The 26067-nt window shown below is 42.5% G+C and overlaps 2 protein-coding genes and 1 long non-coding RNA gene across 3 annotated transcripts; 1 reads left to right on the forward strand and 2 right to left on the reverse strand.

Annotated features, from left to right (window-relative positions):
• Nucleotides 1-1647: 1647 nt before the first annotated feature.
• On the reverse strand, nucleotides 1648-13453 carry acsl3b (acyl-CoA synthetase long chain family member 3b). Its single transcript, XM_084546885.1, has 15 exons — nucleotides 13255-13453; nucleotides 10432-10925; nucleotides 9692-9869; nucleotides 9491-9600; nucleotides 9191-9329; nucleotides 8407-8557; nucleotides 8080-8203; nucleotides 7833-7904; nucleotides 6433-6572; nucleotides 5946-6118; nucleotides 5730-5804; nucleotides 5089-5280; nucleotides 4887-5001; nucleotides 4589-4746; nucleotides 1648-4430 (listed from the first exon to the last, which is right to left on the reverse strand). The coding sequence occupies exons 2-15, from the start codon at nucleotides 10780-10782 to the stop codon at nucleotides 4273-4275; spliced, it is 2136 nt and encodes a 711-aa protein (XP_084403011.1). The 5' UTR covers nucleotides 10783-10925; nucleotides 13255-13453; the 3' UTR covers nucleotides 1648-4272.
• Nucleotides 13454-13563: 110 nt separating this feature from the next.
• On the forward strand, nucleotides 13564-24960 carry LOC311490011. Its single transcript, XR_014699138.1, has 3 exons — nucleotides 13564-13786; nucleotides 17920-18017; nucleotides 24312-24960. It is a non-coding gene; the product is annotated as an uncharacterized lncRNA (long non-coding RNA).
• Nucleotides 22394-23405, reverse strand: LOC311489949 (RING finger protein 228-like). The gene has a single exon (XM_084547264.1). The coding sequence runs from the start codon at nucleotides 23290-23292 to the stop codon at nucleotides 22657-22659; it is 636 nt and encodes a 211-aa protein (XP_084403390.1). The 5' UTR covers nucleotides 23293-23405; the 3' UTR covers nucleotides 22394-22656.
• Nucleotides 24961-26067: the final 1107 nt, after the last annotated feature.

The raw sequence follows: 26067 nt of genomic DNA on the forward strand, positions 1-26067 counted from the left end.
CCACACACACACACACACACACACACACACACACACACACATACACAAACTGCCCTCCACCCTTAAAATCTCCCATATCTGCCACTGGCTATACCTCCGTCTTTCAACCTCAGATGTAATTATTTTTATTTTCTTCCAGATACCACCCACCTCCCCGGAGTTATGAGGCAGCTAAGGTTCAGCTCCGCTCATCCTTGGGTAAACTCCAATATGGCTTGTTGGCTCACACTGGAGTGTGCCCATAAAGCACAGATAAAAAGTTTTGCGCACTTATGAGTCATAAGCAGACAGGAAGTGGGAGAGTGAGAGAGAGAGAGAGAGAGAGAGAGAGAGGGGGAGGAGAAAGAAAAAAACAAGTTGGAATAAAGTATCAGAGAGCAAAGAGAAGACGAACACACACACATATACCACATTTGTGCTATATGGAGGATGTCCTTCAGATATTCATGCTGCCGCCTGGTACTGCTGTTGTTGTTGTTGTCTTTGTTGGTAGAGCCGCTCTTGTGTGTTGAGTGTGTGCGTCAGAAACAGTGGGCTAATGAAAGGAGCATTATGCGTCTGACTCACTCACTCACCCGTCCCTTAGGGCTGGATGGAGGGGATAGAGAGGAGAGGAGGGGTTGCAAGGATAGCTCGGCTCTCCGCACGGCTACGATTTCATTTTAAATGAAATGCAGAATCAGTCCTCGGGTCCACCTTTAAGCCTCACTTATTCGATTTCGTTTCGAAAAGGTTTATTATGGCTCCGTACATGTATTATGTTGCAGAATGCTATCACATCTTCACGGTCTCGCTTGCATTAATCTTATTGGGGCTCATTTGTATTTACTGTTCAGCTCGTAATTGACTAATCAAACCTTTTATAGCCTCAAACATCCAGTCATATTAACACTGAGCAAATCAAATGAGTCCAAGTGGAAATGAAATTAGTGGCTGCCTCGTGTTATTTACTGATGAAGAGAGCTGAGACAAAGCCAATTAATTGAGAAGATGATTATAATTCAAGCTAAAAAAAATTTAATAATAATAATTACTCCAGTGGTTTGCTCCTGTACTGAATCTCAAGGTTTATCATTGGGTTTTGGAGAACTGGCTGAAATCAAATGTGTATGGTTGCGCTCTTAGAAACTGAAATGCACATTTTCAGCATGTTTCCCAACATTTTATAAACCGACCCGTAAGCCGATCCATAAAATAATCACGCCAGCTTGATGGTCTGATCTCACAGCAGCCTGTGGCATATGTGTATGCAAGCAGCAGCTTCTTCTCCCTTCAATAAATCATTTCACGCGTCTGTGATTCAACATCTGAGCGTCTGAAAAAGAAAAGAGAGAGGAGGAAAAAAAAAAAATCTTTGTTTACTCGCTCCGACTGAAGGTTGGCTCCCAGGACTGCGTGTTCCGCCTGCGTCGACGCACCGCGCGGCCTTTCACGGAGCACATTCACTCAGACGCAGACGCACTGGCCTCCGTTGCCATAGAAACTCCGGTTTCAGGATGATTCCAATCAAGCCGCTGATCGTCAGCCACACAGATGGTTATCTCCAGGTGTTCAGCACAAACATCTAAGGAAAAAAAACTTTAAAAAAAACAAAACACACACACAAAGATCGGCAGGACTTACAACACAAACTTGTTTATTTCATTACATAATCTTCAAGGCCAAATCACAAATAAATAAGGAAGGAGACACTTGCAGTAGCTCAGCTTGCAGGGCCACTTGATCGCACGAAACGAGGAGGAGGAGACCCCCCCCCCCAAGAATAATCAAAAACTAAGATTATTAATAAATGAACAGAAGGCTTTACACCTGTACAGTTATTATTTGTAATCAACTTCAAGCCTCTCAACCAAGTGAAAGCAACAGGAGTGGTGGAGTCTTATCTTTGCACCACCTGTCGTCTTTGCTTTGACATTAGCCCAGATAAAAGTTGTTAGTAGGACATGACGTGTGCTTTCAACAAAATGCAGGGAGTGCTTCACATTCCTTACAGCCCTGAAGACAATACGGGTGTGTGTTTGTGTGTGTGTGTGTGTGTGTGTGTGTGTAAGAAGGCAACTAGCCGCCTCTAGCCAGGCAGAGAAAAAGCAGCGAGCAGCTGAGTAAGCTACTGACTTTTCACTGAAATGTCAGGATAGAGTCCTTACTTAAAGGGAAAAAAAAAAAAAAACAGAAAGGAGGAATGGGTTCCAGCCTTGTCGCAATAGTGTGGTCAAACTTTCACAAGCTTAAAAACAACCCCTCTGAGTTAAGATAGATGAGTGGAGATGTCCTGACAGTACCTTTATTAATGTGTGTTCAGTTCGAGCGAAGCAGGGTTCGCAAAACAGAAAGAAAAGATGTCGGCCTTAAGGAAAAAAAAAAAAAAAGGACTACCGACCAAACACTGTTCAATCTTACGTCCATAAACCAAAAAAAGGGGAGAAAATACTGTAACAAGAGGAGATGATCACCACCAACCTGAAAACCTACGAGTTCAAATAACGGCAGGTGACAGAATCCTATAGTACTGTAGTCACTTTTATATACATTGCACAAATATAATCATACAGAAATGTAACCTGCACCCCGGTTAAACATGGAGTGTGCCCATAAAGTATATCTTCAGTTGTTCGAATAGAGTGCGACAGGTGCTTTGGTACAGTTGCACTTTTCCTCATGCAGTTTCTACAATGCCAAATATTACAACTCCACTTTACAGTCTTAAGAAGGAACATTACAGTTTCAGCACAGCACGTTCAAAATGGGCTACATCTAGACTTACTACGTCAGTGTCTGTCTACCATGTTTACTCCTACGATCTTCCTACAGGCCTTCCGCTATGCACCGAAGACTAGACATTAATACGCCGTGGAGGGGCCGCCGTCTGTGCGCGTTTGTCCTTCTTACATACTCTAGTTTAAAATTTTCCTTGTATAAATATTGCACATTCATTTTGTATTTCATATTTAGACGCTTTTAAAAAAATGAGTAACTAGACCTATGGCAAAAAGGGAGAACAGGTACAGTTGCACTAAAAAGTAACAGGGACAGCAATCAATGACAGGCTAACTAATGTAACTATCTCTCTACACAGTAAGCTAAGTTCCCTTGGAGACATCCACATGGTGCCTGGATTATGACTGCAGGAAAATGTATGTCGATGTACCAACAAAATGACCCCAAAAGGTCCCAATGATGCTTCTTTTTCTTTTTTTTTCCCAACCACTGTTATTTGACCTCGCTGCAAGGGAGCAAAAAGGACTCAAGACTGAATTGCTTGTACTAGTTAAGTCTGTAAACACTCAAATGTGAGAACTTTGGAAAACAGACAAGAGGGAAAAAAAACCTTTAGAAAAGCTTGTAAACACAGCTCATTAAAGAACATTTACCATAAACAAAATGAACATTTAAAAAATGAAAAAAACTGAAATAAACCCCTCTCTGGATAATATCACCATAAAATAAAAGAAGTAAGAAAAGTTCATCTAAAAACATCTTAATGCTCAATCTCTCATGGCTTCGTAACACCTATTCCTCACGTAGAACAATACTCCTCAAATGGGTTCCAAAGCTAAAATAAAAAGAACAAACATGAACATCGTAACACGGATTAAAAAATAATAATAATAATAATAATAATAATAATAATAAAAGCATTCAAGATAATTGAGATCCCTGCAAAGATTCCAAAACCTGAATGTTACTCAGAGCCCAGGAGGGATCCCTCGGTTTGGCTCACGCTAACCTACGTCCCTGTCAGGTGTCTGCACTACGACCGAGCTGCACTGGTGGAATAGGCTCCGGAGAGCGGGGGAGGGGGGGGTGGGAGGAGCAGGAGGTGGAGGAGAAGCAACGGGCGCGGCTCGCTGACATGGATTTAGATACAAGTCTAGCCTGACGTTTGTTTCACTTCGAGTCATGCAAAGGTCCGACTTCATGTGCAGTCATAGCAACTCAAAGGGCTAAATCCATCAAAGAGGAGCGGTTAGTGAATCGCACCGTGCGCGCCTGTCTGGCTCAGTCGGTCTGTGAGGGACCTTTCTGCCTCTTGAAAGAAAGGCGTTAAGCCGGGAATTTCCCCCCTGCTTTGATCGAAGCTGGTTGCAGGGAAGCCGAGGAGGAGGCGTGTGGTGTTTTTGTAAGAATGCATGTGTGTGTGTGTGTGTGTGTGTGTTATCTGGATCTGAACTATATTTCCTCTGGATACAGTCCTGGTAGTGGTGTTTTGAGTTCCTTGGGTATGTGTGCAAGTTTCTGTGTTTCTGTGTTGTCTGGAGTGGAATCAGGGAGTTATTTCCCGCCGTACATCCTCTCGATGTCTTCTTGGTAGTGTGTTTTAAGTTCCTTGCGTTTCAGTTTGAATGCGTCGGTGACCAAGCCAGTCTCTGGCGTCCAGGGCTCAGCGCTCAGCCGGATCTTCTTAGGGATCTCAAATCGCTCCAGTTTTGCTGGTCGGAGGAGAGAAGAATCACAAGTCAGAATGACAGATACAGTTTAGCGTCAAGTCTGGCACAAGGCATTGGATAACATCACACTAAACTTCTATCAGCTGTCCAGACTTCAGCTTGGTTCAAAATGCTTTTCTCAAGTAATAATAAGGCTTTACCTGAGATGGCAGCCTCCGTAATGATGCGGAGAACTTCCTTCTCCATCTGGGGGTTGTTGCAGATCTCTTCCCATGTTCCCCTCACTTGCATCTGCTCCGCTAGCGCCATTAGCTGCTTGTGGTTAGGCACCACAAAGCTAATCACATAGGACTGGTCACTAGAAAAACAAAACAAGCTTCGTTTCAGACTTTTAGACGGGAAACAAACAGAAGAGGAGACAAAAATGGCTTCAAATATTTTTGTCAGTACTTCTCAAATGATTAAACAGATTTAGAGGAAGTGTGTGCAGGGCTCTACCTGTTGGCATAGGCACAGATATTGTCTATGAAGGGGCAGTTCTTCAGAACGGCCTCCACCTTTCCTAGAGAGACGTATTCACCTGCCTGCAGCTTCACCAGGTCTTTCTTTCGATCTGCGAGAGGAGAATACGCGTTACAAACCCTGACAGATTAACACGTGAATCATGCGCACTAGTGTTTTTTTTTTTTTGATTTCTTACCGATGATCTTTAGGCATCCGTCAGGGTGGAACTCTCCAATGTCTCCGGTGCAGAACCACCTCTGGCCGTTCTTGTCCACAAAGAAGTCCTCGTGGTTCTTGCCTTCGCTTTTGTAGTAACCCATCGTGACATTGGGGCCACCGATCACAATTTCTCCCCGCGGGTTGGGCTTGTCTGTGCTGTAGTAACCACCTGGAGGAGCACAGAAGGTGTTGTTGTTTAGCAGGACAATATGAATGTACAGCTTCTCTAAAGGGACACACACACACACGGGTAGTAGCGATAATAGGCGGAAACAACCTTTGGCGACACGCTAATCTTAACGTTGAGGTGGCACAGTTGTGGCGACAACCAATGGGAGCAACTGACACGGTTGATAGACATATGACACAATCATGATTTCCCAGATGTTTAGTCAAAGGAAACACTGTCCATGCCTTTGGTTTGACCTTGCTGAGAATGGGCTTGGAGTGTCCGGTGAACCCGAACGGTGTCGTCACTCATGTGGGAAATATACAAGAGGGTTACCTTGGCAACCAGAGCTTGTAACGTTCACTAGTGACCAACTGCTCCTTAGTGAGGAGCAAGTTGCTTTCTATGTGGACGGGGCTTATGAACCGATTTGCTGCCATTCCACTCACCTTCTTCCCAGTCCTTCAGTGTGATCTCAGAGCAAACCAGTGGCGCACCGACCCGTCCTGTGCTGTAGTCCCAGACTGAAAATACCAGCAAAAGACACAGCTAAATGTATGTGCCAAAACAAATAATGTAATTGTCCCCACCCCCCCTTTTTTTTTTTTTTTTTTTAAACAAAGACAACCCGCTCTTTCACATTTCCTGACACCCTCCCCTCTTACCCTCACTGATGGTGCCAGCTCCGCAAGTCTCCGTCAGGCCGTATCCCTGCCCCACTGGGCAGCACAGGCAGATGTTCATGAACCGCTGAGTGGCTGCTGAGAGTGGAGCGCCGCCAGAAAGAAGCACTCGGGTGTTCCCCCCCAAGAGCGAACGCACCCGTTTGAACACCAGGCTGTGGGGAAGGAGTGGAACAAGAATATTCAACATGTTGACGATGAGTAAGAGGTGGAGGAAAAACATCTTTATCAAGTTAGCAATATATCAACACAGCGTCCGGATACTGACTCATACTGCAGAATGTTCTGTGCATACACAGTATCAGAGTCAATATTACTCAATGGTTCACACGAGAGAATTTTTGCTGGTTTATCATTAGCCATGTAGGAACAGAGGTTAATGTTTGTATAACAGAGGAAGTAAATATCAACCAGAGGGGCTTTCCTGAAGGTCACCTACAGTCTATTGTGTATTCGTAATGTGTACTACCTGTCACAGAGAGGTGTACTGTAGCCCTTGGAGATCTGCTCCATCTTGTAGTTGTAGGCCAGGACAAAGAGCGTCTTCTGGAACTTGCTCATCTCCTCCACTTTGGTCATTACATTCTTGTAGATTCGATCCATGATCTCCTACACACGCCAGCCAGGAAAACACTCGGTTAACACTTCTGACATTTGAAGGCTGCTCTCTGCTCAGAACGTTGGCTGACATTTTACACGGCCTGAGTGTAGTTTGATAAATAATCACTGCTAATGTCAATCAACGAGGCCAAATCACTTTTAAAGGAAATGTGAACAGGATTCACTGATAAAATGAATTTTAAAATGCATCTTCCACATGCATATCAAGTAACAACTGTGATCTGATCACAGTTCTGTTGTCTACATGTAGGGTTGCAAAATTCCGGGAATTTTCAAAGTTGGAAACTTTCCATGGGAATTAACGGGAATATATGGGAATTAATGGGAATAAAAAGGAATAAATAAGAAATTTACTAAATTGAAGGTTGGCCCTTAACAGGGAACTTAAACATAGTTGGGGGGAATATATTGTAGCATAGTCTTGGCTAAAACAACCAGATTTAATGCAAGTACACTCCTCAATCACATGCACACAGCACACTGCTTACTGCAGGGCTATTGAGGCCACGCCCCCTACATGAAGCCTGGAGGCCACACTTTTGAGCTCAAAGCACAAGACTATTGAAGCCACACATTTGAGCCCGCGGACTATATAAAGTCAAGTAAGTTTTGATAATATCATGGGGTAAATATATTTGATCTATAACGTTATTAATGTTTAACTTGCAAATATTAAATAAAAATGTATTAATACAGTAGCTAACTATCTGGTAAGTTAGGTGCTAAATGAAAGCTATTTTTGAAATGTCATGTTTTTGTATTATTTTGCATGGATGTCTGCTTATGACAAAAAATATTTACATTTATGTTTGGATATGATACAGTTTGTTTAAATTACCCCCAATTTCCAGTTAATTCCCATAAATTCCCAACAATTCCCATAATTCCCATGGAAAGTTTCTAATTTGGAATATTTCCAAAATTCCCCAGTTTAACTTCCCATAGAAAGTTTCTGGAAATTTACCGGAAATTTTCCACCCCTTTGCAACCCTATCTATATGCAAATAACATGTGGCCCACATCATCTGAGACGCAGTAGGATACTGTGCAAAAACATGCTAAACACAATGAATAGCGTAGTTTGCTGTGTGTGCATCAATGCTATGGAAAACTATATCTTCAGACAACAAAATTATACACAAATGAAAACTAACTATAGACTGTTTCTACCAATAAATCCCCCAAAATCCGACACATTGGATCTTTAGAATTGGACTTATGTGTTGGTGCAAATCTATAAAGACTTACAGGTACAGCAGCCATGAGAGTAGGTTTCAGCACACTGGTATCCCCTTTACTGCCCTTCTTTATTTTGGTGGACTGTAAAAATATAACACGGAAATTTGTCATTTCTCAGTGGACAACACAGACGTGTGCAATGGAGAACTTTAAAAGTGAAAGCTTAAATAGAAAATCGCATATGAGTCAAGTTGGACGCCAAGAATTCCACTTTGTCTTTCAATGTTTTGTTAAGAGAGAGACATACAACACTGACCTGGTCGGCTAGAGTCTGAGGTGAGGAGTAGCCGATGCGACAGCCATGAGAGATGCACACCAGCTCTGCGCTGAGCTCTAAAACATGGGCCAATGGCAGGTAGCCAATATAGGTGTCATTCTCACTGCCAGCACAGAAATAATAATTAATCTCATGAGATACAAAAGAAAAATTAGCTCGATGGCACATGTCCAGTCGTTGGAGAATCATTACATATACGGAAAATGAATGAGAGGCGTGTTTTAAAGTCTCTGAGTACCAGAACACAACAAAAAATGAGAGAGAGAACGTGTCAGAGAAACAGCAGCGGATCTGATATCGACGTACTTGAGGTTAGGGATTCGCTCAGCCATGCCTGTGATGCCAGCGATGATGTTGCCATGGGAGATCATGACACCCTTGGGGATGCCTGTGGAGCCGCTGGTGTACATGATAACGGCGATGTCCGAGGGCTCTGGCTGTCTGCGTTCTACCGAGACTGCGGTGGCAGAAGAGCAGAGCACTGATGGTTAGAGTAGAAATGGATCACATTATTAGCTCTAATAATGCTAAGTGAGTATGAAGAAATGTTTCCTCTCTCCCTCCATACAAGAAAAAGGCCACATCCAAGGGCTCTAGCTTTCTGTGGGTTTGAAGAATACATTATTTACTGCACTTAAATATTAGGCTAGACTAGACTAGATTAGGCTTATTTTAATTGATCTAGTAGTTTAAATTATTGCAATCTTCTATATGATTTATATTTTGTATGTGGAATGAATCATAGCTACAATTATTTTAGATGAGTAAATATTTCACGTACCTATTAATGCTTTATTTAAGGAGACCAAGAGACCATTTTAGAAAAACAATGTTTATTTTCCCCAATTAAATAAGAAGAAAACTATAAACACGGTTGAAGCGATTTAACAGCACCTAAACATTTCGTGCCCCGCCACCCTCATTAACGCGCTGGGCGTTTAGAAAATGACGATTTAAACTGTTGCCAGCTCTGAACAGCACATCACTGTAATTACACCAGGGTGTTGGCTTTGTTTAAGCCTCCATCAGTGTACTTCTATTTCCCGGACAAAATTAGAAACCTTTTTAATCACGCTGCGCAAATACTCACTATTGTCAGGCTTGGATCCCATCTCCTTCACGGCGTCCATGTTGTAGACCATGATGCCCCTGGGGAGGTCTGGCCAGCTTGTGGGTTTACTGTCCACCAAAATGATGTACTGCAGCCTAGGCACGTCACACAGAATGGCCTGGGAAGTGAAGTTGGATGAAGGTAGCGGGAAGGAGGAGAGCGAATGAAAGATAAAGTAATTAAACTAACCGAACTGAGCTTCTAAAAGAGCTCTAATGTAGTCATTTGGCGACTTTCTTTAACTACATACAGAAACAGACGATGCTACTATGCAGGTACCTTGAGACGGCTCTGAAGCAGGTCTTTGCTTGTGATGATGTGCGTGACTTCTGTCTCGTTCAGGCCGTGAGCAATGGCCATGGGTCCCAGGGTTGCGTACAGGGTCACAACTGTACAGTTCAATAATAGTTTAGTCAGGCCAGTCATCTCCGGTGTTTTGCATTAGGCTGAAGAATGTGTGAATATACATGTGTCACTCACGTGGGAAATTGTACATGAAGCAGGCCTGTGCTGCCACAACCCACTCCGCTCTGGTCTCACAGAAGACGGCGATGTTACACAGAGGCTTCTGATTGAGAGCTGCCAGACCGCTGCCGAAGCACTTCGCCGCCTCATAGGCTTCTTCGTACGTAAGCCAGTTATAGTTTCCAAGGATCACCTACGTGCAATGTGCAGAGGTTTATGCAAGGTTCAGGATCCAGGGCAAAATGAAAACTGATAATGGTGAATGTAATGTGCAGGCTAGGGCAGCTTTAAAGCATCTTTTAAGGAATGGTATTAGTAGAATATGAATGGAGGGATTATAACTATGTGCACTGCTTTGCATTACAAGAAACAATAAAAAAAGCCCATGTAAGATGTTAATAATACTGTGCATACTTAAACAGTTGAATAGTGTACTTTTCAGACAACATCATCATTCACATGCAGTCAGTTAGTGCCATCTACAGGACCTTTGTGGGTATGCAAGTGGCAATTTATCTGCGAGACAATGGACCAGTGACACTGCTGCTCCTCCACCCACATTCTTCACACTGTGTTCAGTGGCAGAGCACAGTCTTGCACACAATCAAACTTCCAGTAATCCGACAGGTTCAGGAACTTCAATGTGATGAAAGAAGCCTCCCACTCACTTGACTGCAAACTTTGCTCCACAACAAACCAAACATTTAAAAGACTAACGAAACAAGATACAAGAATAGCAGGTTCACGTCTCTCACCTTCTTGAAGACCTTGCCGTTTGGCTGGAGCTCGTCCTCCTCGCTAAGCACTTCCCGGGTGCCCAGACAATCTCTGTGTGGAAAACTCCTTGCAGCATATTCAAACATCTTGTCCAGGGTGTCCACTCCGTTGTGCTGCCATGCTGCCAGCTTTGCTTGGCTGTTGATGGCTCTGTAAGGCCCTGCTGGGTGTCCACTAACCGAGCGCGCCTTGATCCGACGGGCTCGTTCCAAATTGCTACCAGCTCCGGAGAAGAAGTACCAGGGGATGAAGGTGATGACGGAGTAGACCCAGACCACGGAGCGGAAAACCTGCAGCAGCAGGGGGTTCATGTCCTCTTTCAACTTCATCTTGGAGGATGAAGTTGGGGCTAGAGTTGGCTTAAACCCGAAGGGCCACGACACGCTGCGTTTCTGCTATCTCAGAAGTAGTATGATCTGCTGCTGAGGCTGAAGGTTGCGGATGATGGATTTGTGCTGGAAGTCAACAAGACCTGAAAGACAGAGACAACGTTTTAGAGGTGTAGTGTAGAATAAACATGCATCAGCACATTACAAAAGACCTAGCAGCAGCAAATGTGAGTAACTGCCTCCACGTAAATTAATCCTAGCATGCATGAAAACCATCTCTGCCTATTCTTAGGCTGCTTCTCAGTCAGCATTTTTTTCTCTCACAAGACCATCTGACCCTGCTGCACGGAGGACGACCTTACAGAGGTGGCATGATGCTATGACACCTAATCAAGCTTTAACAGCGGAGCTCATTCGCTTTGTTAATTAACTGATTAGTAAACAAAGAATTTTCCGTGAAGATTCGCTGCTTTCCACTGATTCATTTGACAACACATTTTGGTTATTTGTCGACCAAAATAATTCGCATCCATCCATTTATCATTTTAAAATAAAGAAATAATAACCGTCAGATAACCTGAAGATGAGAACGTTGTCGGATTCAGCATTACTTTAAAAATGCAGATAATATACGCCAAACTGGTTTTGGTACTGCTGGAAAAGACCACTGTTAATTTGTAGACTGCCGAGTCGAGCCGAGGCGGTGTTTAAGTCAGAGGACACCACCTCACTCACCTCTGCCTCTCTAATTTTCTGGAATTATTCAGTGTACTCTGTACTTACACCACCAGACAGTTTTCAACAGATTTTTACCATGTGCTTTACTCGTTGCTGCTCTAGGTTGTTTGGCAATGCCACAAAAGCCTTTGACTCTACTCCAACAGACTCAGCTATTTGCAGTGCGTGCTTCAAGCCAGAGGGCAATTTACAGCGTGGCCCTTTAGCCACTGAGACAGGCCATGATGGAAGATGCGGCAGTGATTTATTCCTCAGCTCGCAAAGGAGAGGCCCGGAGGTCACGCCGGAGGTTAACATGTCCTGGCCGGCAAAAGTAACAGCACTGAGAAGAATCTAACACTGAGGTGGGCCGATCCTGGTTGTTAGCAAACACAAGCTGCAAGAAAGAGACGGTGAGAAAGACCTTCAGTTAAGACCGTGACTCCTCAGTTAGCGTGAGAGCCAACAAGGCTACCGATTGCTGGTCATCTGCACTGCGCCACACTCCCGGGACTTTAGGGCCATGACACGATGGCCGGTGCAACACTGCACTGCAGAGGCCGACAGCACTTTCACTATGAATTCTTACAACTTCCTCTTCTGGGCACTTCAGTGAATGTCACATGATATCAGAGCTTAAGAAAACCTAACCATACTGACTCTTCTGCCCCTACCTATCATTTAAGTACATATTTAAAAGCGCTGGTGAAAATCTAAATTCCTCTACCCTCTGTAAATTAAAAAATCTGCCAGCTAACACCCAAGTCCAACACTGAACCACCTTTGCAGTCAAACAATTATTAGTCTAACAAAACAGTGAAGGGTGAACTTGTCCCACCTGTTAAGCAGAAACTCACCAAAACCATATGATGAAATTCCACCTTGTTTGCCGAGTATATATATATATATATATATATAAACCGTGAATTCACAGGAGCTGTCATAAAATGTCTCACTCAGTTTGCTTTTGGTACTTGTAATACAGGTTCAGTCTTTGTGCACTTCACTTTGAATGAAGAAGACACACCCTCCACATGTTAATGTTTCAGCTACCTAATGACACTGACACCAGGATATGGGAATAGTGGGAAGATACAACTTCCTCTTCCAAGATTTCAATCTGGTGACCATCTCGTTATTATCCTTATTCATCTTCTAATCTTTACTACGTTAAATATTTGCCTCTAACTTACTTGATTGAATGTTTCTTATTCACCGTCTTCTGTGAAGCGGTAGATGCAAGATAAGAGTCGCATTACTGATTTTAAGTGACCTTATCTCAAAAGGTATCGCCATCAACATAATCACAACACGATAACGAGATAACAATTTAGATATGCGCTGCTATCACGCTCTAACTACTAATCAGATAGTTTATGTTTAAATCAGATCACATCGTGGCATGCTTCCACTGCACAGTGTGTACGTCTGAAACGGCGAAAGGCTAGCACCAAGATTAGCAGCTCGCGGGCAGCTCAGAGACACACGAGCAGCTAGCAAATCACAGATGCCTAGCATTTAGCTTCTGCTAGCCGCTGCAGCTGCTGTTAGCCCGCGCGCAGATGCGGTAAAAACCATTTTACGGTTATAAATTAATTTGAGAATTGGAAGACGGCGCGCGCACACGTCGTGTTGTACAGCGGCGTGTGGCGCGGTAAAGGAGAAAGAGCCTGCGTGGAGCAAACCGGTCGCTAACAATCGCCCCCCTCTCATCAACATCTGCAAAGCGTTCACAGCACGGCAACACATTCTCACCTCTTTTCTCTCAACCGCTACGCATGAGCCGCTGCGGGACGGGGTCGAGTGTATTTTATCCTTGTAACCAAAGCTCTGGCGGGATACTGGCTCGGTCTGTTAACACGGCATGAGTGGTTGTGACTCGCGGCTGTATATCTGTCAGAAAACGCATATAAAAATTAAAACCTGAGCATCACCGGGCCACTGAGACCAGCCCGGAAGCTGTCGAGTGACGTCGCTGCGCTTCTCCGCTGCGATTGGAGCGCTGGAGGTGGCGCGTGCTTGGGACAACCGGGACGTCAGCGAGGTTACTAGCGGTCACATCTGTCCGCACCGACAACGTTCACTGTGGCTGTCTACTGCAAGCGGGTAAGGGGCTCATTTGAACGGGCCCGCCATTTGCCCCTCCTGCCTTCGACACGAGGTTTGAACGCGGGAAACGTACGACTCACCTGGCTTCGTCGAATAGGTGTTTGTTTTGTGTTTTAGTTCAGGGCCAATAAGTATTAACTGGCTACTTTTACAAGGAGGAGCGACGGAGGGCGTCCAGGTGTGTGGAGGAGACAATGTTGTGAGCAACCTAAATGTGTATAAAGCGATGAATTGTAACACAGTTGTGTTTAACAGGGTACATTTGGTCTGTTTTGTGAAACATGGCGGCTATTAGAGGCATGTTTTGATTACAAAATCGGTCTGAACTTTTCTGTTTGAGCTAGCAGTGAACCACAGAAGTTTGCATTGCAGCAAACTTTATTGGCATTCACCATTTTGATCAGTTTATATGAACAGAGTGTTTGTAAAATAAGTGGTTTATCAAAAATGACAAGGCATTAGCAGATGATTAATGGGAAAAAAAGACAATGTTACTCATTTGCTTAACCCCCCAAAGAAACAAAACAGCCTACATAAAATATTATTTCAGGGGACACCTTGGATCCAGCAAGCTACACAGTATCCAATGTAATCCTAGTTTTAACTGAGACATTCAGTATTGTTCATGTCGGTTATTAAGATACACTGTGCCTCCTTGAAAAAATATTTACTTAATTTTTACTAATTGTGTTTTTTTAGACCTCAAGGCTATTAGCTTTATTTAAACACTGATCAGCCACAACATTAAAACTGCCAACCTGTGGATCAAATAACCCCGATGATCTCATCACAATGTGAAGTTCTTCTTAGAAGCTTGAATCCTGGCATTTACACTGCCTGGCCTAAAAAAAAAAAAATGGTCACACTCTAATATTTCGCCTTTAGCTTTGATCACAGTGCACGTTAGCTGTGGCATTGTTTTGATAAGCTTCTGCAATGTCACAAGATTTATTTCCAGGTCTAGACTCTGTGGTGGCCAATCCATCCTCATGCTCCCTGAATCACTCTTTCACAATTTGAGCCCCATGAATCCTGGCATTGTCATCTTGGAATATGCCCGTACCATCAGGGAAGAAAAAATACACTGATGGAATAACCTGGTCATTCAGTATATTCAGGTAGTCAGCTGACCTCATTCTTTGGGCACATAATGTTGCTGAACCTAGACCTGAGCAACTGCAGCAACCCCAGATCATAGCACTGCCCCCAGAGGCTTGTACAGTAGACACTCGGCATGATGGGTGCATCACTTCATCTGTGGAAATGCTCTTACTTTCACTGTTAAACAGAGTCCTGAGTTCTACTGTTGTTTTTCTTCGATCTGATTTCACTAAACGTGTAAGTGATCGCCAATCATGATATCAGGATTTTTTTCAGACCACATTTCTTACTTAAAGACGATGGTTCTCCACTATCCTTCCAGTTTTTAATAATGCGTTGGACAGTTCATAACCCAATTTTAGTAGTTTCTACAATCTCCTTAGATGTTTTCTCTGTTTGATGCATGCCAATGATTTGACCCTTCTCAAACAGACTAACATCTTTTCAACGACCACAGGATGTGTCTTTAGACATTGCGGTTGTTTAAGAAATGAGAAGTCACTCATTGCATCAGTTAGGGTTAAATAACTTGTTGCCAGCTGAAAGATAATCGCCCATGCAGTAATTATCCAATAGGAGGCTCGTACCTATTTGCTTAGTTAAATCCAGGTGGTGACTTTTTTTTTTGGCCAGGCAGTGTATGCTATGTGGCGATAAGTAACACCACCTGAACATTGTTGCAGACCAAGCATCATCCCCCCCCCCAAATTAACAAAAAGAGGGTATCCCTTGCATCCTGGTGCCATATGTTCCCCAGATTATAGGCACTCAGCCGTCCATATGATGTAAAAGAAAACACCAGTCCTTCTTCCATTGCTCTGTGGTCCAGTTCTGTCCATTGTAGGTACTGTCGGCAGTGGACAGGGGTCAGTTTTGGCACCCTGACTGGTCTGCATCCACGCAGCCTCAAACAAAACAAACTGTGTTGCACTGTGTGTTTTTAACTTTTTCAGCAGTTTGATCTACAGTAACACATCTGTTTGTTCGGACCAGTCTTGGATGTCCATGACCCCGTCGCCAATTCACCGCTTTCACTCCTTTGGGCCCCTGATGATTTATTTTTTTTTTTTTTTTAGGTAGTAACCACTGCAGACCCTGAACACCCCACAAGAGCAACAGTTCTGGAGATGCTCTGACCCTGTTGTCTAACCATCACAATTTGGCCCTGGTCAGAGTTGCTCACATCATTTCGCTTGTCAGTTTTTCTTATAACACATCAACTTTTTGGACAAAGTGTTCACTTTGCCTAATATATCCCACCACTGACAGGTGCCATGATAACCGCATAATCAGTGTTATTCACTTCACCAGTGAATATGACCATGGTCAAAATGGTTTGCCTGATAGGTGTTTATGACTTTATGAGTCATATTATGGCCTTGTGGTAGTTTCAAATGTAATAAAATTAAGTTTTATATGGCTGTTAAATAAACTTTCAGTAGCTGCTGGTGCTGATACATCCATCCATCTTTACTCAGTAATACATTATATTATTTTATTGGAATCAGTGAACACTGTCATTAATGAAGAGGACTAATCCACTCACTCTTTTTAACACAGTTTATCATCACAAAACTAACTTGTGGTATCTTAATTTTGAGCAATAGTGAGTGATTAGTAGGACAGAATAAGTTTCTGCACTGTTGTCACTTGGATCATTTTCTGGTGAAGTTTGGAGGCAGTGGAAGTTTCCCTTAACCCTCTCACCACTATTTTTGGCTCCGGCCCATTCCTTCAACAAGTCCCCTCTTGTCTTTTCTGATCCACATACAGTAAGGTCCATATAAGTTTGGACACGAACACAATTTTGTTATTTTAGCTGTTTACCAAAACATACTAATGTCCTTTATATAATTTATACAGGCTTAAAATGCAGACTTAAATTGGAGTCGTATGTGTTGAAATCTGAGGAAGTTGTTATTTAAAGACGTTTGCCCCTTGTGGTAAACCCTCTGTATTTGCTCTTGTCTTCTATCCGTGGTTGACTTGGCTGGATGTTTCAATGAGGTTTTTCTTTTGTTGTCTTCTGTTGCCCTCAGGAGCTCACAGGTGCGTTCTTTTTGTTCTCAGACTGTATCAAAGTGTTGATTTGGCACCTAGTAATGTGGATTCGTTTTGTTTTCCAAGCCTCGGCCTCTGGTCTGCTTGCATTGGCTTCCAAATCCAGCGCTGGGGAACAGCTCCAGACATTTTATATGTTAAACTGAGTGGTGTTGGTGCATTATACAACTGTAACAGAAATGAGTTTTGGTAAACTGCTATAATAAGGACAAATGTTTCAGTGTGTCAGTCCAAACATGAACAGATCTAATTCTATGCATGTTCTATCAATTGCGATCCAGGATATGATGATGAGGGAGAAGAGGGTGATCCATGTGGAGAAGCGGTGGGGAATCCACTAATACAATATCATTACTGACATTAAGTCACAATGAGATATTGTTGATATCTGATAACATTCTCATTCTCTTTGTCTCACGTCAACGGATTTATAGCTGTAAAATGGCATTGTCAAGAAGACACACCAAAAAATCCCACCACTGTCATAAATACTGCATGCACCTGACAAACTGAACTGTTTGTATTACAGTCCAGTCCGACTCAGCTCAATTAGAACATGTGTGAACCTCTGTTTAATTGTCACCTCTGCTGACCTGCCCTGGAAAAACAACTCAATAGCACCATCTAGTGGACTTGACTTTGAATGGATTTTATTATTCTACTAATGAGCTCCAATCATATTTAAAATATATATAATAAACAATTGATAAGTGAAGCCATCCAGAACGGTTCCATGTCCACTATTGCTAAAAATATCTTTACAGAAAACATAGATTTAATTCCTTGTAGTGGATTATCTGACGGCGCTGTCTGCAACAATGTCTTGATCAGGTCATAGGGGAAAAACAAGCTGCTACCTCAAAAATAATAACTTGACGGTTGCTGTGTTAAACTATCAGTGTGCTCTTGCTGTGATTTGTTAAACAGGTTTATGTGTGAGGCTGGAAAGAGACGTGAAAAATAGAAAAGACTGACAAACATGAATATAGGAGCAATAACAAATGAAGCAGCAGATGGATTCACATTTGAAAATGCAAATCTTTTGCTTCCCTGCATTCTCGCTTTTATACAGCAGAGGGAGGCACTGTGGATTTCTGTCATGATGGCTGTACACTGCCCTCTTTCATGCTGTTTGTTTCAACTTGACAGAGAGAAGATCCAGCGGTGATTGTGTGCGAGACAGAAACGGCGGACAAACAAAGGACAAGTCCTCTCTGACATCCCAACAGCAACACGATGAACTCTAGGTAAGCTGTGCTCGACACATTGATCCCTCCTCAGCGGTCTCTGGAGTGTTTGCATGCCTTTTAGGCCATATGTCTATACATGCATATACTGACGCATATGTGCACGCAAAAAAACACACAAAATCACGCCCTGTCCAACGCGTACACACACATCCGCACAAGCACGTGGTCACATGACGGGCCAAAGTGCGTACAGAGGGGTGATAATCGCTCTCCTCGGGCTATGTCTTTGAGGTCACGACGGGACACAAACCATCAGAGGGCAGATGTTACAAGTAAAGGGAACACTTTCATCTCCTCTGTGAAATCCGTGTGTCCAATCTGATAATGACACAAAGACACACTTTGCACTCACTTAAAGCCAAACGCAGGAAGCGAGGAAATGTATCCTGCAACTGTCTGTTACTCTGCGACCCCTTCTCTTTTGACACTGTGCACAGTGGCTAATGGCTGCTCTCTGGGGGTGACAACGCCGGGTCATGTGACTCAGGCTTTCCTAAATTATGTGTTTGTATTTCTGTTTTGCCACTTTAAAAAAAAAAAAGTCTGACAACGCCAAAGATAGAAACTGATGACAGATCTGTGATATTGCTGATTTGATTTTTAATTAAAACAGGAAAACGAATAACTTTTGAACCCCTGGCTGATTATGAAGCCCCCTGACGTCCAGTTGGACTTATAGGGGTTGGGGGGAGGTTTTTTTTTTTTTTTGTGGGGGATTAGGGAACAAAAGGATCCTTCTCTGTCATCAAAGAGGATCTGCTCTAAACTCATCCCCTTCTCTGTGGCGACAGCTTTTTATTTTTCGGGGATTGATGGCTGCAGGGAGGAGGGAAGGAAGGAGGGTGGGGATATAGTGGGAGAGTTTGATGGTAGGGGATGCAGATTTCAAAGTAATCTTTAACTTTAAGCCCTGCAGTCCCCATGAAACGAAGCCCTCTGCCTCAGACACAGTGTTGCCTATGGCTCCCAGTGGAAGCCTGCCACCCCCTACTCTTTTTTTTTTTTTTTTCTCAAGCTTTTGTTTCATGGTGGCATTTAAGTGGCATTACTCACTGACTGGATGACCAAATGAAGGAGTCCCTTTGAGGGAACCTGAAAGAGACAGATTTTAACTCCTAAGACCAGTGTCGCCTCTTAAAACAACACTAAGTGGATATAAATGCCTGCTGTGTTGCTGAGATTCAGCTCATATCCAAACCAAATGGAGACATCTTGTTGATCATTACTGACCTAATTACCCAGTGTATTTACAACCCGATTGTGTTATTATTCTTATTATAATGCGATACAAAGGTGTGTGGCTTAATTAGATTTTCAAGCAAATCCACAAAATTCTATTTGTATTCAACACTCCCCTAACAACTTTAAAGTGATCTGAGCTTTAACCAAGTCGTTGTGGAGTTTATGTATTCTTGCTGTTTTATATGACTCGGTAAAGCAAACTTAAGGCCGTCAGATGAGTGAAAACCCCGAGGAGGTCATCTGCACTTCCATTGTCTCGTTACTTTACAACACTACTCATTTGGGCCCCCTACCCCAAAGTTATTTCTCTCATCTTGTGAAGTGCTCAAGTCCCCTCGGGGTCACTGACACGGGATCCCCTGCTGGCCCGCTCCACCGCGGGGAGTCAGTGTAATCACATAGAGGTAGTTATGAGGTAAACAGGTTCCTACACCAGCACAATAAGCCATGTTGTTAGGAATTATGCTAGCACAGCAAATGATGATAAATCAGTCACATGCCAGCAGTTTGACATTTTGCCAAAGACGAAGCTAAAACACAGGCAAAGGACTTGTTGGTCCATTGTTTCGCCACATATCCAAGTAGTTTATTCGGTTCTGGAGACGTTCTGAAAAAGAGCTTTTACACATATTGTCATACTGCTGCCTGCTATGCTATCGTTTAAAGGCCTCCATGTCTTATAGAAGACTGGGTATAATAAACTGAGCTGTGATTCTTATTCTGTCGTTTGTGGAAGAAATACACAAAACTTCTACTTCAGAAAAATGAACAAAACCACATTTAAAAAATAAAGAATACAAGCCCTACATGTCAAATTGTAATGTTTAAAGATGTGTAAATCAGTAAAGTGTTAATAATAGTCTGTCAGTTTCTGTTTTTGTTTGTTTTTTTGTTTTTTATATGGATCTTCACTGATGCATTGACATAAAAACGACATTTAAATATTGTAGTTGACTGAGGTCGAACTGATTTTATACCAGCTCACTTTAAGTGATAACAACTGATTTTTTTTATTTAAACCAGAAGCTGTTTTATACAGTGATTAAACAAAAGCCTCCACACAACAGTAGGTTGTGGGGTATAAAAAAAAATCACACACAAAGAAATCAAATCAGAACTTTTGTCCCTTTATTTATCAGCCTTTGCACTGCAGCTGATAACCAATGTGACACATTTCAGAAAAAAAATTATTTTAAAAAAGTAGAAAAACCTAATACGTGTGCACGCGTATTGTTTTTTCAGATTTTTCAAATTTATTCTTGTTTGTATGCTACTACATGAGCCATGAATAAATAAGACCACAAAGAGCTCAGAATACAGAAGGTATCGCTCGGGTGAGGGTTACAAAAAATATTAACATGGAACTCAGAGAAGACAGTCATCAACAAGTGGAGAACATATGGCTCAGCAATAACATCAAGAACAGTATATCTTTCTGAAAGTGGTGAGAAGACGAAGAGAAAATTGATCAGGGAGGCTGTCAAGAGGCCGATGGCAAGATTAAGTACATCTTGTACTGGTTGGTCCCGGCATGTGACAACTATCTCTCTGGTCTTCGTCTGGCAGGGTTGTAAGACTTTTTTTTTGATGGAAAACACATTCAAGGCTTGCTAAAATGTGCAAAAACTCATATCCAGTGTCCTGGAACGACGTGGGAACATGTATCCTCGTCTGATTAGATCAAGATATGACTTTTTTTGCCCAAAATCGGGCACATAAGCAACACAGCACATCAGTAGAAGAACACAATATCCATGGTGTGCCGTGGTGGTCACAGCATCATGGTTTGGGGCTGATTTTCTTCAGGTGGAACTGAGGCGGCTTGAAGTAATAGCTCCAAATACCAGAGAAATTAAGAGAACTTTCATCTTTCAGCATGACGGTGACACAGAGCACACATTCAAATCAACAAAAGAACAGCTTCAGCGATAAATGTTCAGTGTTTTAGAATAGTTCAGCCAGAGTTTAGCCCTAAATCCCATATGTGTTTGAGGAAAATATGTGTGCCTACCCGTACAGGTGATGTCCTCGCACCTGGACAGCTGGAACATTTTTGCAATAGTGGGGAAAATGTTCCCAAATCAAGGCGCGTACGTACTGGCTTATTTCTGTCAAATGTCACGTAGGTTTTCAGTGGCATTGCATAGTTTTTATTTTTATGAATATGATTGGTCTTTGTTTTCTGTTTTTTTTTTTTTTTTTTTTTTTGGTAACGTAAAGTCACGTCACAGGGATGTATAGACTCTTTATATTCACTGTATCACACACTGTATCATTAAATCAGCCGTCTGTTAACAGCTGTCAGGTTAATGGAGTGAAGTAGTAGCAGTGGTGGACAGTAATGAAGTAAATTTACTTGAGTACTGTACTTAAGTACAGTTTTTGAGTATCTGTACTTTACTTGAGTATTATTTTTGGGGGATACTTTTACTTTCACTCCACTACATTTGAAGGACAAATATTGTACTTTTTACTCCACTACATTTCTGTTGATGCTCTCGTTACTCACTACTTTTGAGCTTACGTCAGCTGATTATTTTTTTTATTTTATTTTTTTCAAAATACTGAGAAAATAAACAGTTTCTGCTGATTCGCATATGGTTCGTCTTAGTCGTATTGCCGTACCTGTACTACATCATGCCATACAATCCATACAATGCAGGAAGAAACTGGAGAAACTCCCACCGAGCACCCGTGGCCTTATCTCAAACCCATGTTTGAGATTTTTGCCACAAAAACTGATTCGTTTCAGTTTAAATGTTTGTTGTGCTTACCGCGAACTAATTATATCACGTCCTACAAGAACTCGTCTTCCAACCTGAAAAAGCACGTCGCGGTATGTAGAGAGAGAGAGAGAGAGAGAGAGAGAGAGAGAGAGAATGACAATAAAGCTACTTTCCTTTCCTGTATTTCCTGAGATACTTTTTAAATACTTTTACTTAAGTATTTTTTTAAGCAAATACTTTAGTATTTTACTTAAGTAATATTTTGACTAAGCTACTTTTACTTGTATTGGAGTAATATTTGACAAGGAGTATCTGTACTTTTACTCAAGTGGTGGAGGTGTGTACTCTGTCCATCTCTGAGTAGTAGAACATTTCTTATGAAGTAGAAAGTAGCACAAAATGAAAATACTTTGGCACGTAAAGTCAAGTAAAACTAGTACCTGGCAAATGTACTTAAGTACAGTCTAGCACTGCTTGTCATAGTAGGGAAAGCAGAAAGTGTTTCTGATAATACTGTATGAAAGTGTCCCAGTAAACTGTGACAGAAATATTCTGCTATGTTTGTGCACAACTGATCACAGTTGTTGTCTTCCGGGTAAATAAATAAACAACATTCACTTTTAAATTGCTACTGAGGCTAAATTTAATTTATGTACCCCAGGAATACATTATAGGCTATAAGATGTGAGGGAGCTGAGGTTGCTCGCCTCGGGTTCTGTCCGATACTTCAGCAAACACGTTAACCACGTCAGGATGATGGAGAACAAGGCGAGGACGCTGGCAACAAGCAAACACAGGACGACCGGCGACGCCATGCCGTTATGCACAAAGATGAGGCCCAGAAATAAGAGCACCACCGTGGAGAGGAAGGAGAAGATGGCGCACACGCAGAGCGTGAACGCAACGTGCTTGCAAGTGTCGCAGCTGCCGCCTGTCTCTTGTGAGGTCGCGGAAGAAGAGACGCACGGACCCGTCCGTTCTTCCGACGCGTTCACGTGTTGCGCTTTCACCGGCAGCGCTTCAGTCAGCGCGGTGTTGTCCGGGAGGTTATGGACGCGGTATTCCGGCACCGGAGTCCGGTGTCGACACACGGGGCAGCCGATTCTCCACCCTCCGCCCTCCCGGAGGTGCAAGGTTTCGAGGCACTCCTGGCAGAAGGTGTGGCAGCAGCTCAGCAGTTTGGGAAGACGTCGGTCCAAGTCGAAGTAGTTGTAGCATATTTTGCACTCGTACTCGTCGCCGGGAAACGAGTCGGTCACGCCAGGCTCATCGGGGCCACCCCCTGTACTGACCGCCTCCGCCATGTTCGGTCTTATTACACTGTATAAAAACAAATCTATCTGACCGCACCGTCCGTGATGATCAAAATGTCACCAAATGTCATGCACAACAACACATCCCGAGGAGAAACATGAGTTCTCGCTCTGCATTTCCCGGTGTGAGTCAGTCCCGGTAGCACACTTGGCTCCATCCGGTTCACAGACCAGACGCGTAACCACCTGGAGCGCATCCCGTGGAGCAGACGAGGCTCCATCACGATCATACCAGAACTAACCGTTTAGCGAGAGAGAGAGAAAAAAAACAAAAAAAAATCCAGTGCATAGACTTGTTCAAATTGATTTTCCAATTTGGTGTCTGTCACCTGGTCGATTTGTCACAAGCGCGGGTCATGTGTATAAGGTGGATTTAATCGGCCTATTTAGGCGTATAATTAGAATTTAGCGCCTGCGGTGACAGTAAAGGGCACTCTGGATGTCCCTCTGAATTTCAGCACCACAGGCCGTGGACAGCGCCGAATTGTGACACCTTCAGCTGCATCTCAGCTCGGAGAGAAAAAAGACTAAACCTTTTTTTTAATGTTATCCTTCTGAGGTCCATGTTCAACTTTAGAAAATAAATATTTAGCTGCAGGACAAAAAGTTGGAAACGTTAACTAAGTAACTTATTTATAACTTAATTCTTCATCCAGTTTGCACGTGGGTTTTAGATGTCTTTGTGTATTTTGTTTTTTATGTGGATTTTTGTTTTAAAAAAATAGGTACAGAAGGCTCAGATACACCTGTATGACACTGTTAAACACAAATCCGTCATGTCTTCCTCCATAAGCATGAAGGACACCATGCGACATCGATGGATGTGCTTTAAAATGTGTTTGTGAAAGCAGAAATGATTTGAAATGAAACAAATCCCCTGCAAGTAAATCGATCCTGTGGGGCTGTCAAACGTGCAAAAGCATGCGAAACCCTGTTCCCAATCAGACACCCTCTTCTTTTTGATTGACTGCTGAGGATTTAAACGTCTCTCTTCTCTCTCTTCTACACAGACGGCACGACGTGCAGGCGATTGATTCTGCTTGATGACACAATTGCACGATTTTCCAGAGCCGTACTAACACTATATATTCTCGATATTAGACGGCATAAAGATGCATTGAAAAGAAATTAGATAAACATGCTCGCAAAAAGAAAAATAGTGTGGATGTCCCACATAGAGAATGAACTGCATGTCAGTGTCCATACATTGAGCTACCATGCGCCCTCTTGTGGTACAACATATGCATGCACGTTTGCGATGGTATGCAGAGCTGGGTGGTGTAGTGGCACTGAATTACAGCTCCATGCAGTTACATGCACTTAATGACATTTTAACAGTGCCGTAATTGCAATGAGTTATATTTACTAACAATATATTTGAAAATCTAAAATTATACTAAGCTGATATGTGACAGTCAGGAAAAGTAAAGAGTTTAGTTGAGTAAAATAACTCATGTTTAACACTCTCCACATTTGAGGTACCTGTACTAGGATCAGTCCATGCTGCCTTTTTATTTATTTATTTATTTATGTTTATTTTTTGGAAGTTGCTGGGCAAAGTACATTTAGCGAAGAAGAAGGTGCTGTAACTGGATGTGTCATTGTTGTATTTCTTTTCTGCTGCATCAAATCCAGGATGTTTAGAACATGTTATATTGATTATATTATGTTTTTTTTTTAAATAAATAAATAAATAACAGCAGTTACTCTCTTAAAGTTTTGACTGTTTCATTTTTATTGACTGACGTGTATATTTTTAGTGTGCTTTTTAAATCTTTCTGTGGCTTGCTAATGGGCGCATAGAGACTTATGGGGTGGTATTACAAAACCTCTCCCATTTAAGTCTTATATAGATGGCCATAGTTGTGCAGGCAGGTTATACTTACATGCCAAAAATGAAATGAATGCAAAATATTTGATCCCTGAAAATACAGTATGTAAATATTAGCAAACAGGACTAGACACATATTGTTTGATTTTCAAAACCGAAACATGTTGCAGACTGTCCCACATCATCTGCTGCAAACTTGCTCGTCATTAAGCCCTGATGTTTTTATTTTAGCCTAATATCACACTAAGATGGATCTATCTCTCAGATCTACACTCACAATGCATCGAGTTCTCATGTGGAAGCAGGAAATCCACTTCAGGGTGTTGTGACAACGCCAGATAACATGACTTTCCTCCCTCACGCGCACGCACACATTGAAGTAACGGCACGCTGTAATGTGGGGCAGATAAGAATCTTACTGGAGGTGACACTGCAGGTTCATCATGGGACCATCAACTATTAACTCTGTGGTTCTGGTCTGTATTTGCGGATCTATTAAAGTAACCCTGCATGCCCAGAGGCTGTGTTCTTAACAGATGCCTTGTTTCTCTTTTTGTTTGTCCTGCCTCACCTGGGTTCACCATATAGGTCTTTGTCATGATAACTGCAACCCAGTTTGAGGTCCCACTGAAGTGTTGTGGGTCACATATATTTGATAAGATCAAACACATCAGAAAAACACTGCCTCTTTTGGCAGCGCCTTGTACCACTCACATCCCAGGGCTACTAATCACAGAGTGGATTTCCTTATCCTCAAGCTGCAGCGTTTCTGAGATGTTTATCTAGTCCGTGACTCGGCCATTCTTCTAATCCGTTCCTACCTTTAAAACAATGTCCGCTCTATAGTCTTTGTGATGCGGAGTTCTTTTTAGACTGTCGTCACAGAACTGCTGCAGGTTAAAGCTGACAGAACCTCAAACATAACTGATTATGTA

Source organism: Chelon labrosus, assembly GCF_963514085.1.
Source record: "Chelon labrosus genome assembly, chromosome: 6".
Taxonomy (NCBI): domain Eukaryota; kingdom Metazoa; phylum Chordata; class Actinopteri; order Mugiliformes; family Mugilidae; genus Chelon; species Chelon labrosus.